Source organism: Oreochromis niloticus, linkage group LG11 (assembly GCF_001858045.2).
Source record: "Oreochromis niloticus isolate F11D_XX linkage group LG11, O_niloticus_UMD_NMBU, whole genome shotgun sequence".
Classification (NCBI taxonomy): Eukaryota; Metazoa; Chordata; class Actinopteri; order Cichliformes; family Cichlidae; genus Oreochromis; species Oreochromis niloticus.
Genome location: NC_031976.2, coordinates 7,545,877 through 7,558,370, shown reverse-complemented (window position 1 = coordinate 7,558,370; position 12,494 = coordinate 7,545,877). Strand labels below are relative to the sequence as shown.

The 12,494-nt window shown below is 40.1% G+C and overlaps 2 protein-coding genes across 5 annotated transcripts; both read right to left on the bottom strand.

Annotated features, from left to right (window-relative positions):
- Positions 1-110: 110 nt before the first annotated feature.
- Positions 111-1,749, bottom strand: clec3ba (C-type lectin domain family 3, member Ba). The gene is made up of 3 exons (XM_005456735.4): positions 1,394-1,749; positions 1,186-1,293; positions 111-1,061 (listed from the first exon to the last, which is right to left on the bottom strand). Exons 1-3 carry the CDS (start codon positions 1,488-1,490, stop codon positions 661-663), a joined length of 606 nt encoding a protein of 201 aa, XP_005456792.1. The 5' UTR covers positions 1,491-1,749; the 3' UTR covers positions 111-660.
- Positions 1,750-3,498: 1,749 nt separating this feature from the next.
- Positions 3,499-12,414, bottom strand: fez2a (fasciculation and elongation protein zeta 2a). Of its 4 annotated transcripts, XM_013275661.3 has the most exons (10): positions 10,828-12,413; positions 9,418-9,526; positions 9,111-9,227; positions 8,816-8,948; positions 8,457-8,722; positions 8,211-8,291; positions 7,744-7,819; positions 7,607-7,672; positions 5,007-5,032; positions 3,499-4,587 (listed from the first exon to the last, which is right to left on the bottom strand). In XM_013275661.3, the coding sequence occupies exons 1-9, from the start codon at positions 11,166-11,168 to the stop codon at positions 5,022-5,024; spliced, it is 1,200 nt and encodes a 399-aa protein (XP_013131115.1). In that variant the 5' UTR covers positions 11,169-12,413; the 3' UTR covers positions 3,499-4,587; positions 5,007-5,021. The 4 variants fall into 4 exon arrangements, with proteins under 4 accessions (XP_013131115.1, XP_025767591.1, XP_005456789.1 ...); XM_025911806.1 differs by having other exon boundaries at positions 3,499-5,032; XM_005456732.3 differs by lacking the exon at positions 5,007-5,032 and having other exon boundaries at positions 10,828-12,412.
- Positions 12,415-12,494: the final 80 nt, after the last annotated feature.

Genomic DNA, 12,494 nt, shown 5'->3' with positions numbered 1-12,494 from the left:
CTCATGTTTTGTTTTTTTATTTTGTTTTGTTTTGTTTTATTTTTTTAGTTTATTTATGGAGGAAATGAATGTATGATCCTGTGATGTGACCACAAAAATGACAACAATCATAACCCAAAAGATTTTATTTATTAACTTTGGTTGTAATAGATTTCTTACAAAAGCTTTTTTCTGTATGAGGAGTAGTACATTTACATTATATCTGCTGTTGTTTGTTTGTTTTTTTACATCAGTGAGAAGAATAAAATGGTAAACATGTTCATTAATATCCTGTAATAAAACATGAGAAGCATAACTTAACATTTAGAAATAAAGAAGGTGGCACAGAAAAGGAGCTCTGCAAATAGAACTTTGTAACTCAGTAAGAAAAGATTTTGTTGCGTTAATTGGCGGCTAATAAGAAAAAACAAAGACAAACCCTCCAGTGTTTACCTTGATGAATGAAAGTATTGTGTATGGAGTGTATGTACAAGTGGGTGTAGCTTATACAAAGAGCACCAAGCGAAATCTCTCTTCTGGACTGACATCTGGAAGGCTTGGCCGAGAAAATGCAGGCTGATTAAAGATGCAGCGCATTATTTTTCAGCGTATTTCATAATGTTGCACTTCATGCTTACAAAGCAATGTCAGAGATAGAAAAATAGAGCAACAGATGGTCTCTCAGACTATGTTGAACTCGCACACAGATGCCTTCTCAGCCTTGCAGTTCTCATCGAACCACTTCCCGTTGGCCGTGGTGGAGAGGACGGCGCAGTTCTGATTGCGTCCCCCATCTGGCTGCTGGGTGATTTCAGTCTCCCAGTTTTTGAAGCGCACATTAGAGCCTGATTGGTCAACCCAGTGGCCATCGGTAACCATGTCATTAACGCCCAGCCAGATGTGCTCATTGGGGCCGATGCTCTGGCGTACGTAGCTGTAGAGCTGGTCGTTTTCGTCTCCTGTTAGAGGAGTGCTTAGGCTGCCTCCTTTGGCGATGCAGTCATCACTGGCAGCATGGAAGGATTGTTTCACCAGATTGGCCAGAAAACACTTTCTGTGGATCTTTGTGCCCTTTAGACAAACTGATAGAGAGGGAATTATGAGAAAGCTGTTTAACTAGAAAATGACATGCAGCCTGCAAACTGAAGCAAATACTTGAGTGGATTTACAAAAAACCTAACTGCTTGGTGTTTGTGAAGTCTACACCTGTTTGTAAAGCTTGCTGCTCTTTCAGCACGTTCAGATCCAGAATAATCTCATCAACTTTCCTCTGCAGATTCTCGATTGCAGTGTTGATGGCAGATTCTGCACAAACTTACCAAAACAAACAAAAAAAAAAACAAGGTGAACTCTAACAATACTGTCCTGTAGAAGACACTGATTTTATATTCAGCTGGTGAATATGAAGTCCTACCTTTTTTGCCATTTCTTTTCTTCGAGTTCTGCTGGAGTGAGACGTGTGCCAACAAGAGAAGGCAGAGCACCATCCAAAGTCCTCTAGCATCCATCATACCTGGGAAAAACACCTTAAATCCAATGCAGGGAGCCTGTTTTGGTGCAGCACAGCTTCTGAGCGCTGGCCAGACTGTGGCGTTTTACACACTCGGGCCGGAGGCACAGAGCTGAGTGAGGAAATCTTATCTGAGAGAGAACAAATGTTTTGCAGATGTTTGACAGAGGTTTGTGTTGCTTTTGAAAGGCTGAGGCGAGATGATGGGGAGCAGCTTTCTGTATTTAACAGTGTTCAGACAAGCATGGCTGGTTTTTCCATATGTTTGTAAGATACCAATAAATTACAGATATCCTTTTGTCTTTTTGAGTGTGCAGTCATTTATTACATAAATAGAATTTAACAGGATCGGCATGTTGATGAAGCTATTTTGTCAATTACCTGCATCGGTTTTTGTTTAACAGCAACAACTATTAAAATGACAAACACATGAAAAGGCTTTTATCTTAGTTTTTTGAACTGTCGATCTAATCTCTTGTTTTCCTGTCACAGAGCCAGCTGTATTTCTTTTAAGGGCCAAAGGTTGGATGTTTTAGGGGGGAGGGTTCCCACAGCTTACATCTGGATCGCCTAAATGAGCTGGAGGGTGTGTAGCTGACATGTGGCAGAGACTTGTGTAATAAGAAATTTCACTATTGTGAAATTGACTTTAAGTTATGTTTTGTGTGTTTCTGGAAGCCCATAGAGTTTTACTGACCATCAGCCAGCAATGAAAGGGAAGACTGGCCAAGACTCCAACCAGTCACTAATCCCACTGGCAAACACAAGCAAACACTTGAATTATCATTCTCATGTGTACAGTCATTTGGAAAAAAAGGCAAATTCTCTTTCAGTCTAGAGGTTTTAGGTATCAGGACATAAAATAAAAAATCATTTGGCTCTTAAGATCCTTGAAAATAATGAAAATGCAAACTCGGATGAACAACAACACACGACATATTACACCAGAGGCAGTGTGGAAAAATCCTACGATTTAACCACCTCTGGCAACAGTAACTTGAAGTAATTGTACTCTGTATGACTTAATCAGACTCTCAAGTTGTGGAGGACAGTGTTGCTTCAGTTCATTCAGATTTACAAGCATTAGTTCATTATTCAGGCTGAGGTCTGGAATTGGCTGGACCACTGCAACATGCTGATTCATTTCTCGTTCAGATAATCTGTCGTAGATTTGCTGATGTGCTGCAATCATTGTCCTGTTGTATGACTGTTCTATCCAAGCTTTAGGTGTCGGGCAGACAGCTTAAGCTCATATTTGACTCTAAAGTACTTTAGCATGCAGACAAATTCATGGTTGACTCGATGACTGGAAGGTGCCCAGGTCCTGTAGCCACAAAACAAACCTAAATCCCCCCTGTTGTTGAAAATGACAGCACACATGCTGGAGAGGCAACGAGCAGTCCTCTCCCAAAAAGGGAACAGTTTGCAGGCAGTGGAGAAAGGAATGCAGCCCATTCCTCTCTCTGTATCCCGGCTGACTGATTTTTCTCTACAGTTGCAGTTTGTTAGTCCTCCTCCAGCCAATTCAGGGTGCACAGCTTCAGCTTCTCCATGATGGCACATCCATACAGGCATCAATTCAGTAGCAGGATGGGTGTGTGTTCATTTGTGTGAGGAGGAACAGGATGAGCACTGCCAGGGTCCAGCAGGTTATTTATGTGCATATTTTTTGACAAAATTGTCAGACACAGACTCCTTAAGCATAGCAAGATATTAAATAAAGGGGGATAAGTGTGTTTAGGCCATCTATCTACAGTATTTTGTACATTTTATTTGCGTTTTGCATTTTTGTTACAGACCACTGACTGAAAATCAAGGTGCATATATTTCTCGGTGATGCTGTTTGAGGTAGAAGTGCTGGTGCTAATTGTCACTATAGTGAGCATTCCCAGAAATTTGATCCTGTCCTTCTGAACGTAGCGTTTCACTGGGATTTTCTTACCCGGATGATTGAGCATGCATCAAGATATAGTGAGCATTGTTTGAAATTAAGAAAAGACACAATGCGATTCTTTTATCAATATTATCAATATTTTATCAAGAGAATATTTACAAAATAAATAAACATGGAAGCAGGTTCTGTGGTTTAGTAACATGACATTCAATGAAAATAAGTCATTTATAATGTACAAAAGTTCAGCCAAAGGCAAAGGCAGCTTGTATAAAGTAATACATAGAGAACAGCAATGCCCATTGGTGGTGTACGCCGCCCCATGCACAGAGGCAAGAGTACAGACAGTGCGTGGGTCACAATTCACTCAAATGCATAGTTAGTAAGTTAATCAGTAAATATCAATCCAGGCTACGTCACCTCACCCATCAACACAGTACGTCATCTTCTATGAAATTATAACAATCATGTTTACAGCGTACTAAGATGAAAGCAGATGGCTGCCCTCTGTCTGCGGCTACATGGAAAACTGAACTATATCATAGTTTTGTGTTTATAAACACAGGTTTCAGATAATCTGAGTACTCTTCATCATTTTGTATTTAATGATTTGTATCTTGTTCCCTTAGAGCTCTCTCATCTGTTTCAGGTGCTACTGTAATAAATGCTATCTTGTGATTCACTCTCCTCTTTTTTAAAATTCTTAGGTTATTTTCTGTGTAAGTTTATCAGTTTAGAAGCTTGTTAACATTCACTATTATGATTCTCTGTTACTGCAACATCTGTATCAGAGCGTTTTGTGCATCGCGTTTTCCGCTCTGTGTACAGCTCAGCACTTCCGATAAACACAAAGCCAACCGCGGTGCAGCTTTGCTCTAATCAATAAGCAAAGCTCAGTGCACGGTCAGTCTACATTTCTTATATCATTTATCAACTTAGGATACACTATCACCCTGTGAGACAATTAAAAACAAAAATTCACAAGAATACACACGCTTTGAAATCATGGTGCTTGCACAAAATAAATACAGCTTAATGAAAATCCGGGGAAAAAATGTGACACACAAAGGTAAAAACATCCAGGAATAAATTAAGTGTGCTTCATGTTTGCAAAAAAACAAAACAATGAGTCCTTTTCTTCTTTTCATCACGCTTAACAATGTGGAACCTTTGCAGAGCCTCCCTCTCGTCTATGTCGGGCAAACCACTGGAAAAACAGCAGAGATCAATATTAACAAAGCTGCGATTGAGCTGCTGACACAGCCTCAGTATAAGGTATTAATTACAATCCAGGAGATAAAGACAAGGAAAAACAAAAGGATGTACGTGAGAGACTAAACCTATTTCTGGTGCAGGTAGAGTGATTCAAATACAGCTTTACCTGTGATTAATAACTATTAATCATCATAGCAGTGTCTCATATAATAAGCGGTAGGTAAACAGATCTCTATGTGAGTGGTTGTGAGTCAGTCTGCAGGTCTAGACACTAACAACCGTGCAGGAGAGAGGGGAAGTGCGAGGGGAAGCATCGGGGTCAGACTGCACTACAGTTCAGTGGTCAAGAGGAGGCGCTCTCTCATTATGAGTAACACCACCACAACACTCATAATCGAACGTGTCACAAACCTCTCCATCCAGGGCTCACACCAGAGCTACGAGTGTGGGGCAGCGATTTGTTATGAAGAATAGCACAAAAGAAATATAGGAAGAAAAAATAAAGGAATGAAACAGAAAGTGAAATGTAGACGAAACAGTCAAAAAGACAGACTGCAAATATTTAGAGATACTAAAGCTCTGTACTGGGTAAACATCATATGCACAGTGTTTAAAATTCAAGTAGCATTTTTACAATATGACCCATTGCTAAGGGTGTAATTCACCAAAAATTAAATGGGATTTCAGTGTATTTTATTTGAAATTACAATGTATTTACCTACGAATGCTTATCCAGTACACAGTGCAGAGTAACGGGGTAACAGTTCAGGTTTTTACAGGAAAGGAGACTCAAATTATACTGAGAGTAATTTTAAATAGTGTCTAAGTAACTGTAAGTAGTGTCGGATTGAACTCGTCTTTTTACAGTTACATTATGCTTTATATTGGTGTGCTTTATGGATATATATTATATATTTATTTATATTCAGCTATACCATTCTTCCTTTTTAATTTGTACAGTTCAGTCATGTCTTTGGTTTATTTTGTGTTTTCTACACAAAAGCTACTACACTACACTCTTCCGCAAAATGACCTGGAAGTAACACACCTCTTACAATGAATTTTGCACTACTGCAAGTAATTCACGCACTACTTAAAATGAGTTACTATGTACTTACTATATAATTTTACTTACTTCCTATATAATGTGTGTTTCCTCCTGTAAAATTACAATGAAATTACTTGCAGTAAAAAAATTTTCCAGTAAAAACTTGACTTCTTATACCCTGTTGATACACTCCTTATTGTAGTTCATTTACCCATAAGTATATGTAGATTAACATAATCACACTGTAATTTCAGACTAAATTATATTAATTCCAGTAAATTCCGGTTGAATTACACTCTTAGTTCAGACAATATTATAAAGTGGTGCCAAAAGTAATTTTCTACATTTGTTGCTGATTTCATTACAGTCTGAAAGTGATTTTGAAGGATCTGCTGATGTGTTCAAAATACTTAATGAAGATTTACCAGCAAGAAACCAATGTTAAATTTGGACTTTTACACAATCAGGTTTTATTACGTCTCCGAAAAACTTTAAGCCAACTCCACAACAGGCATATCAAAAGGTGACACATAAGGGGACGATGCTTTAATGGGGTAATAGAGAAGACCCATTTTCATCACTGTACACAGGCCAAAGTCACCCCCTAAAGGCTTGTTTAGTCAAAAACTCATGTTGAAGATCGCTTTCAGAGGATTTCGTAATGAACTGAAATCAAACGAATTTGAGCATCAATGATTTACAACATATGGTTGCAGCTAGGGCTGCCACAAACGATTATTTTGATAGTCGACTAGTCACCGATTATTTTTGCAATTAGTCAACTAATCAGATCATGCATCCATTGGGCGTAAAATGTACAGCTTATTGCACCAGCATGCGTCTGCTCTTATATAACTATCATTAGCTTACAGCTTGAAGTGTTTAAGGTATGTGCTAACTAAAAATAAAGACAAGATGATAGTTTATTACACTTTTAATGAAATTTGCAGATTGTTTCAGTGAAGTTTAATAAACTCAGCCGTCTGCTCCTTGCTATCTAAAATATAACAGGACACCGGAGTATATTCTGGAGCATCTCACACTTCTGATAATCAGTTGTCTGCTTGACGTTTATTCATCTGTGCAAAAACTATAACTTTATTTCTCAGCCAAACCAATTTACTCAGGAACAAATAAAATACAAAAAAAAAAAAGCCAAACAATAACATTTTTAAGTTATCTAAGTGACTTATATTACATGTCTAACCTGAGTAGCGAAAGACGGCGGTGAGTTTGAAAACGATTTGCCGGGAGTCCGGTGTTCTCACCGACTCTAATGAGCCTAGAACCCCGGCTCGCTATCGAGCTGGTGGGTAACATACGTCTCCGAAAACGTCGGAGCGCTTTTGAAAATATGTGGTGTCTTGATAGACTGAGCAAATATTTGAGGTTTACACAGCTACATTCTCACCTGAAAATATGTTAAACGTTTATTTTGTGACCCAGAAAGAATAATAAGAGTAACATTAAAACTAACTAGCTGCCGCCATTGTTGACAACTGCGCTGGGCCGCGCTATGAATTCTGGGACACAGTTTCTTCTTCTTCGGGGTTTAACGGCAGCTGGCATCCTTGTACATGCAGTGCTGCCATCTTCTGTTTCAGTCCGTTATTACACTCTTAAATACTACTACTTAATCCTGCGTCTTTTGGGATCTTACAAAGCTTCAAACGACGCGTCGACTATTAAATTAGTCGTCGACGATTTTAATAGTCGACGTAATCGTGACTAGTCGACTAATCGTGGCAGTCCTAGTTGCAGCATATATAACCGCTGCCGCGTTCCTTTGAGCTTACATCATCAGCACAATAATAATTGACTGCTATTGATCTTTTGGGTTATGTGGAACAAGGATGACATATGCAGACATACTGCCCACACGGGATTGTTGGGAGTCTCTCTGTGATGTTATTTTACTTCAAATGTAAAGCACCCTGTGTAACAACAAAAGAGAAAAGCTCACCTTTGAGAATGTAGTCTGTTAGGAGGCTGGGCACCTTGTCACTATCATCTCTCATAGCTTGCAGAACTGGGAATTGAATGAATCAGAGTTAGTGAGTCAACTGCAACAAACTGCACAGTGCAGGTGAAGCAACTTACTCTTGGTCAATATCTGGAGGTCTTCAATCGAAGGAGGATGTCCCTTCTTCTTGTAAGGGATGACTGTGGTCAAATACTGTAAAACATTTGAGAAAACACACGGATATTAAAGAAAACAACACGTTAAGCCTGAACTTTAGTGTCTGATCTTATTAATAGTTTTGAGATTGCGGAGTAGAAAGGATGTTTGTGTTTTAGGGTGGTTCCCAACCCTTATTTATCTGATGTAGCACTTGGCAGATAAACTCAAGAACCCTTGTTCAACAACACCTCTCTTGTTCAAACACGTTCCTTTGAGCTCATTTCAAACTGGATTTGAACTACTTTCACTAGAGCTATTCTGTCCACATACTCCATACCCAACATAGGTACACCCAAAGATAAACTGCAGGTGTGAACCACTCGAGAGCAGAGAAGAAAAATGTTACAAGTGGAAAGCTGAGAGAGAAGAGGAAAAGCACAGTAACCTGTCTCTCACTGCACCTGCTCCCAAAAGTTTGACGGAAACTGTTTTGGATAACAGAGGAGATCCCCTCCATGCTGAAGCGCTGACAAGGAAGGAAGAAAAGCAAAGGAAAAAAAGATTACCAGAGAGAGCAGAAATACAGTAAATACAGCAGACACTAGAAAAGAAAGACCACTCTTTCACTCTACCAACACCTCGGGACTGGTGATAAGTCCTTAAAACCTGGCTGTAAAGTTAAAGTACTCACCGATCCAAGTGTTTTCTCTGGAAGACCTTGCGATTTCCCAGCTCCACCTTTAAGCTTCTTCTTCTTCTTGAGCGCCTCGCGGTACTCCTTCTGCCGGTTCTGCACGTCGATGAGGGCTGAGATGAAACTGTTCTTCACCTCTTTCTCAAAGTCCAGCTCATCCCTAAGAGCCAGCTGCTGAACCAGCTCCTCTGAAAACCTCCTGATCTTCATTTCAGTCTCCTCCAGACACTCATTCAGCTCTGCAATGCTCAGGGCCTCCATCCCTGGACCACCAAAGCATATTCCCTTAAATTACTTACATAAAATGCAACAAAATAACCCATCATAACACACTGTTCTGATCAGCAGACACTCACTCTCCTCGTAGTCAGAGCAGCTGTTGGGCTGCTGGACGTCCACAGAGAGCATTGACAGGTCCGACTGTGATGGATTATGTTCTGCCTCCATGTCAGGAGAGTCCTGCATCATTTCCTCTATCTCCTCGATAACCTGCATAAAAGAGCCAGCTCTTAAAATAACCCATCGAGCACGAGTTATTAAACATCTGTGGAAAAGATTTCAGCCATGTTAAGCTCTGCCTATACAGGCTTGACCCAGTGTGGCTGCTTCTGGGGTGAACTATGCTGGATTCTGACAGGGTGTGTAACGTACCTGCTCTGCTGTGAAAAGGGGCTCCTCTGCGATGCAGGAGACAATGATGGAGTGCATGTCTAGCTGATCCCTGAGCTCCTCATCGTCTGACAGCTCCAACACAACATCTGCCTTTCTCTAACCAGGAACGGAGCAGGAGGAGGGAATTTAATCAAAGCACTAAACCCTGGCACAATGAATATTTGAGATTTGCGAGATGACCGGAGGAGGGATTTGGCATTGGAGGGAGGGGAGCCGGGTGGTGTGATGAAGGGAAAAATGAGACAGAGATAGGATGGGATGGGCCAGAAGAGGTGGAATCACTCACGGGTTTCTCCTCCAGGTTGATTGCGGGAACGTGGAGGGCGTGCGTTCGAGAACGTTTCCAGTCCACGGGCATCACATGTCCGTAGTTAGCCGTCAAAGTGTTCCAGATTCTGAGGGGACACGAGACTTTCATTACAAACCACATACTCTGCGGATTTCATTTGCAGCTGCCTGAACATGTTGCCAATGGGGTCTAAGCCTGGATCTGATGACTGTAAACATCTTAGGATCTGTGTTACAAACTAAGTATGTCAAGGTTGAAATCAATCAAAATAAACATATGAACTGCAAAAAGAATGAGGGTAATTATAATTTGAGAATAAAACTACATCTTCCTGAGGTACATATTAGGATCTGCTTCATCTTTTCTTTGCATTTTTAAAGATTATTTTCTCATTTTTAATCATTACCAACAATAGCAACAGTTCTCCTGTTTGCAGCACTTGAGATAATCACAGCATTCCTGGAATTCCCCTTTAGCGATATTTTTTTTTTTACTAAAAACAAACCTATGTTAGCAGCAAGGACGTTGGTACTGACTGCAGGCACCACAGAAATACTTTTTTAATGCCGCATCTAAAAACATAACAATCAGATTAAGCAGGTCTGATGCCAAGGTTAAAAGTATAATCCCCTACACAGCTTATCAGGTTGAAAATACCACAGATGATGACGTTTAAAAAGTGCCACTTACACCCAGAGCTGCAGCATCATGCCTCCTGATGGAGCACTTAAGTAGAGTTTCATGTTTCCTATTTAGGATTTATTGAGGATTTTTCCACCCCCTGACCTCCCATTTCTTTTCAGTTTAACACTTTAAGGCTCAGTTTCCCAGACATGGATTAAGTCTAGTGTGAAACTGAAAACGTTGATTTTTTTTTTCCCCTTTCAGTTTATGAATAGGTTGGGAAACTGGCTGTAAATGTTTTTGGAATGAACACTGGGGGGTTTAAAACAATCCCCAACTCCTAAGTGTGGTAAAAAGGAAAATGCCCAAGGTGACTTTTTAAATAACCAGCAGCCTACCCTAATATGAAATTATTATTATTAATGCATACCTGATAAATTACTTTAACCAACTTTAAATATAATATAGCAGTTATTTTGAAACAAATATATCTCTTGCAAAAAGCTGCAATGTTAAAAATATCACAAAAATGTTGATTTTAGAAATGAGTTAAAAATAAAACTGAGTATAGGCCAATATCGATCTTTAATATAGGGCACATAAGATTAATCTGAATTAAAGATTACTCCGTTTATCTTGACAACAGATGATATGACGATGCCATTACTTCCTATTTTAAATGTTCCCAACATGTCTTTCCGTGTTTTTTAAACTGTATTGGAGCCTCCACATGCGCACTGGATGGGAAACACGCAGCCTGCCGTAGACAGGCCGTGGACTCACTCGTCTTTCTCCAGCAGCGTGTCCTCGGCGATCACGGCCACGGGAGCGATGCTCTCCGTCTTGGCGTCAAAATTTTGGAAGCACGTGGTTAACTTCTCATCGAAATCGTTCACCAGATCCTCCATAGACCGGAACCCCGCGTTCTCTCTAGGGGAGAAGCTGCTGTCGTGCAGAACATCATCATCATCATCACCGCCAAACAGGAGCGACTGGGGCGCCGCTTCGCTCACGGCGGCGGCGGTGACACGGCCTTTCTGCGGCAGCAGCCCTTCCTCTGACACTATGCTCGGATCACCCAGGTTCGGCCAGTCGTCGTCGAAATGTGCTATAGGTGCAGCCATAGCCCGGACCGGCCTAGTCGCCCCGGGTGGATGATAGATGTGTTGTTGTTGTGGGACTGGCAGGCCTCCGCATCCTCCCTGTCTGCCCGCTCACTGCCCACAGCGAGCCTGCGCCGGGCCGACTAGCGGCGAGACGCGGAATATAAACAGGTCACGGTGACGTGGGGTCTGAACAACAACGTGATTGTTAAAAGCAATAAAAACGCATCATGATCATTTATCACTACTGACCCTATACAATGGCGAGTTTATACCCTTTTTGAGGTGGTGGTGGTGGTGTGTGTGTGTGTGTGTGCGTATTCAAGCTCCCCTGAAAAATGAGACTGTCTTCAAAAAGAAGATGAAGAGGTAATTTCGTGACACAGTTCAGTATTGAAGATTCAAAACACACATAAGTGCAAACTGTTCAGGGTCGTTGTTGTTACGTAAAGTGTGAAGATTATGTGTATTTACTCTGAATAGCACCAAAAACGTTAGCTAATGAAGTATAAATACCTTGTAACTGTACTTAAGTACAATTTTCAGGTGTCTGTACTTTGCTAGAGTAATTTTTTCTGACTACCTTTTACTTTTATTACATTTTTAAAAATGTTCTACTCCTTACATTTTTCGTTTAACGAAAAGTAAGTTGGGTATTATACAGTTGATATCCTGTTAGATTCTGCACAATAACACAATAACAGAAGGACTATGAATTAAAAAACTGTCATATAAAAGAAACTCTATTACGAGTTTCTATTTAATCCAGATGTATGGAGCGCCAGTGTGACGTTTTTAATTGCTTAATATACCATGGACAGCATTTATGTGGTTAAGAGACTGAAACAATGGTGTAAACAATACTGAAACAAACTTACTTCGGAGGATTCTGGTCAACATGATTAAGCCTTTGTCTCAGGTTTCATAATTAAAGTGTAAACTGGTGTATTAACCTGAAAACTGTGGTTATTAATTCTGAATTATTCTTAGACACTGAATTATTCTTAGGTTATACAAGTAATTAGATTGCTTATGAAGGTACTATTTTATTGTGTATCCAGTTGAATATGTGCTTTAAATATGACTAATAATGTGCATTAAAGGCACAGATGATCACTAAACCACTAATTATTTTCCACAGTAATTTGTTTGCACAACAAAACCTTTTATTTTGGAGATCTGTGATGTAAATGTGCCTGTCTCTAAAGGGCTTTGGACCAACTTCTGTACTATAGGTTATAAATAAAATAAATGTGGCAGTCAACAGAAAAAGTGTTTTTATTTTTTCTTTTCCCTCCACCCCAAAATTGAGTGGGCTCCATACTGAACTTAGAGGATAGGGCAAAA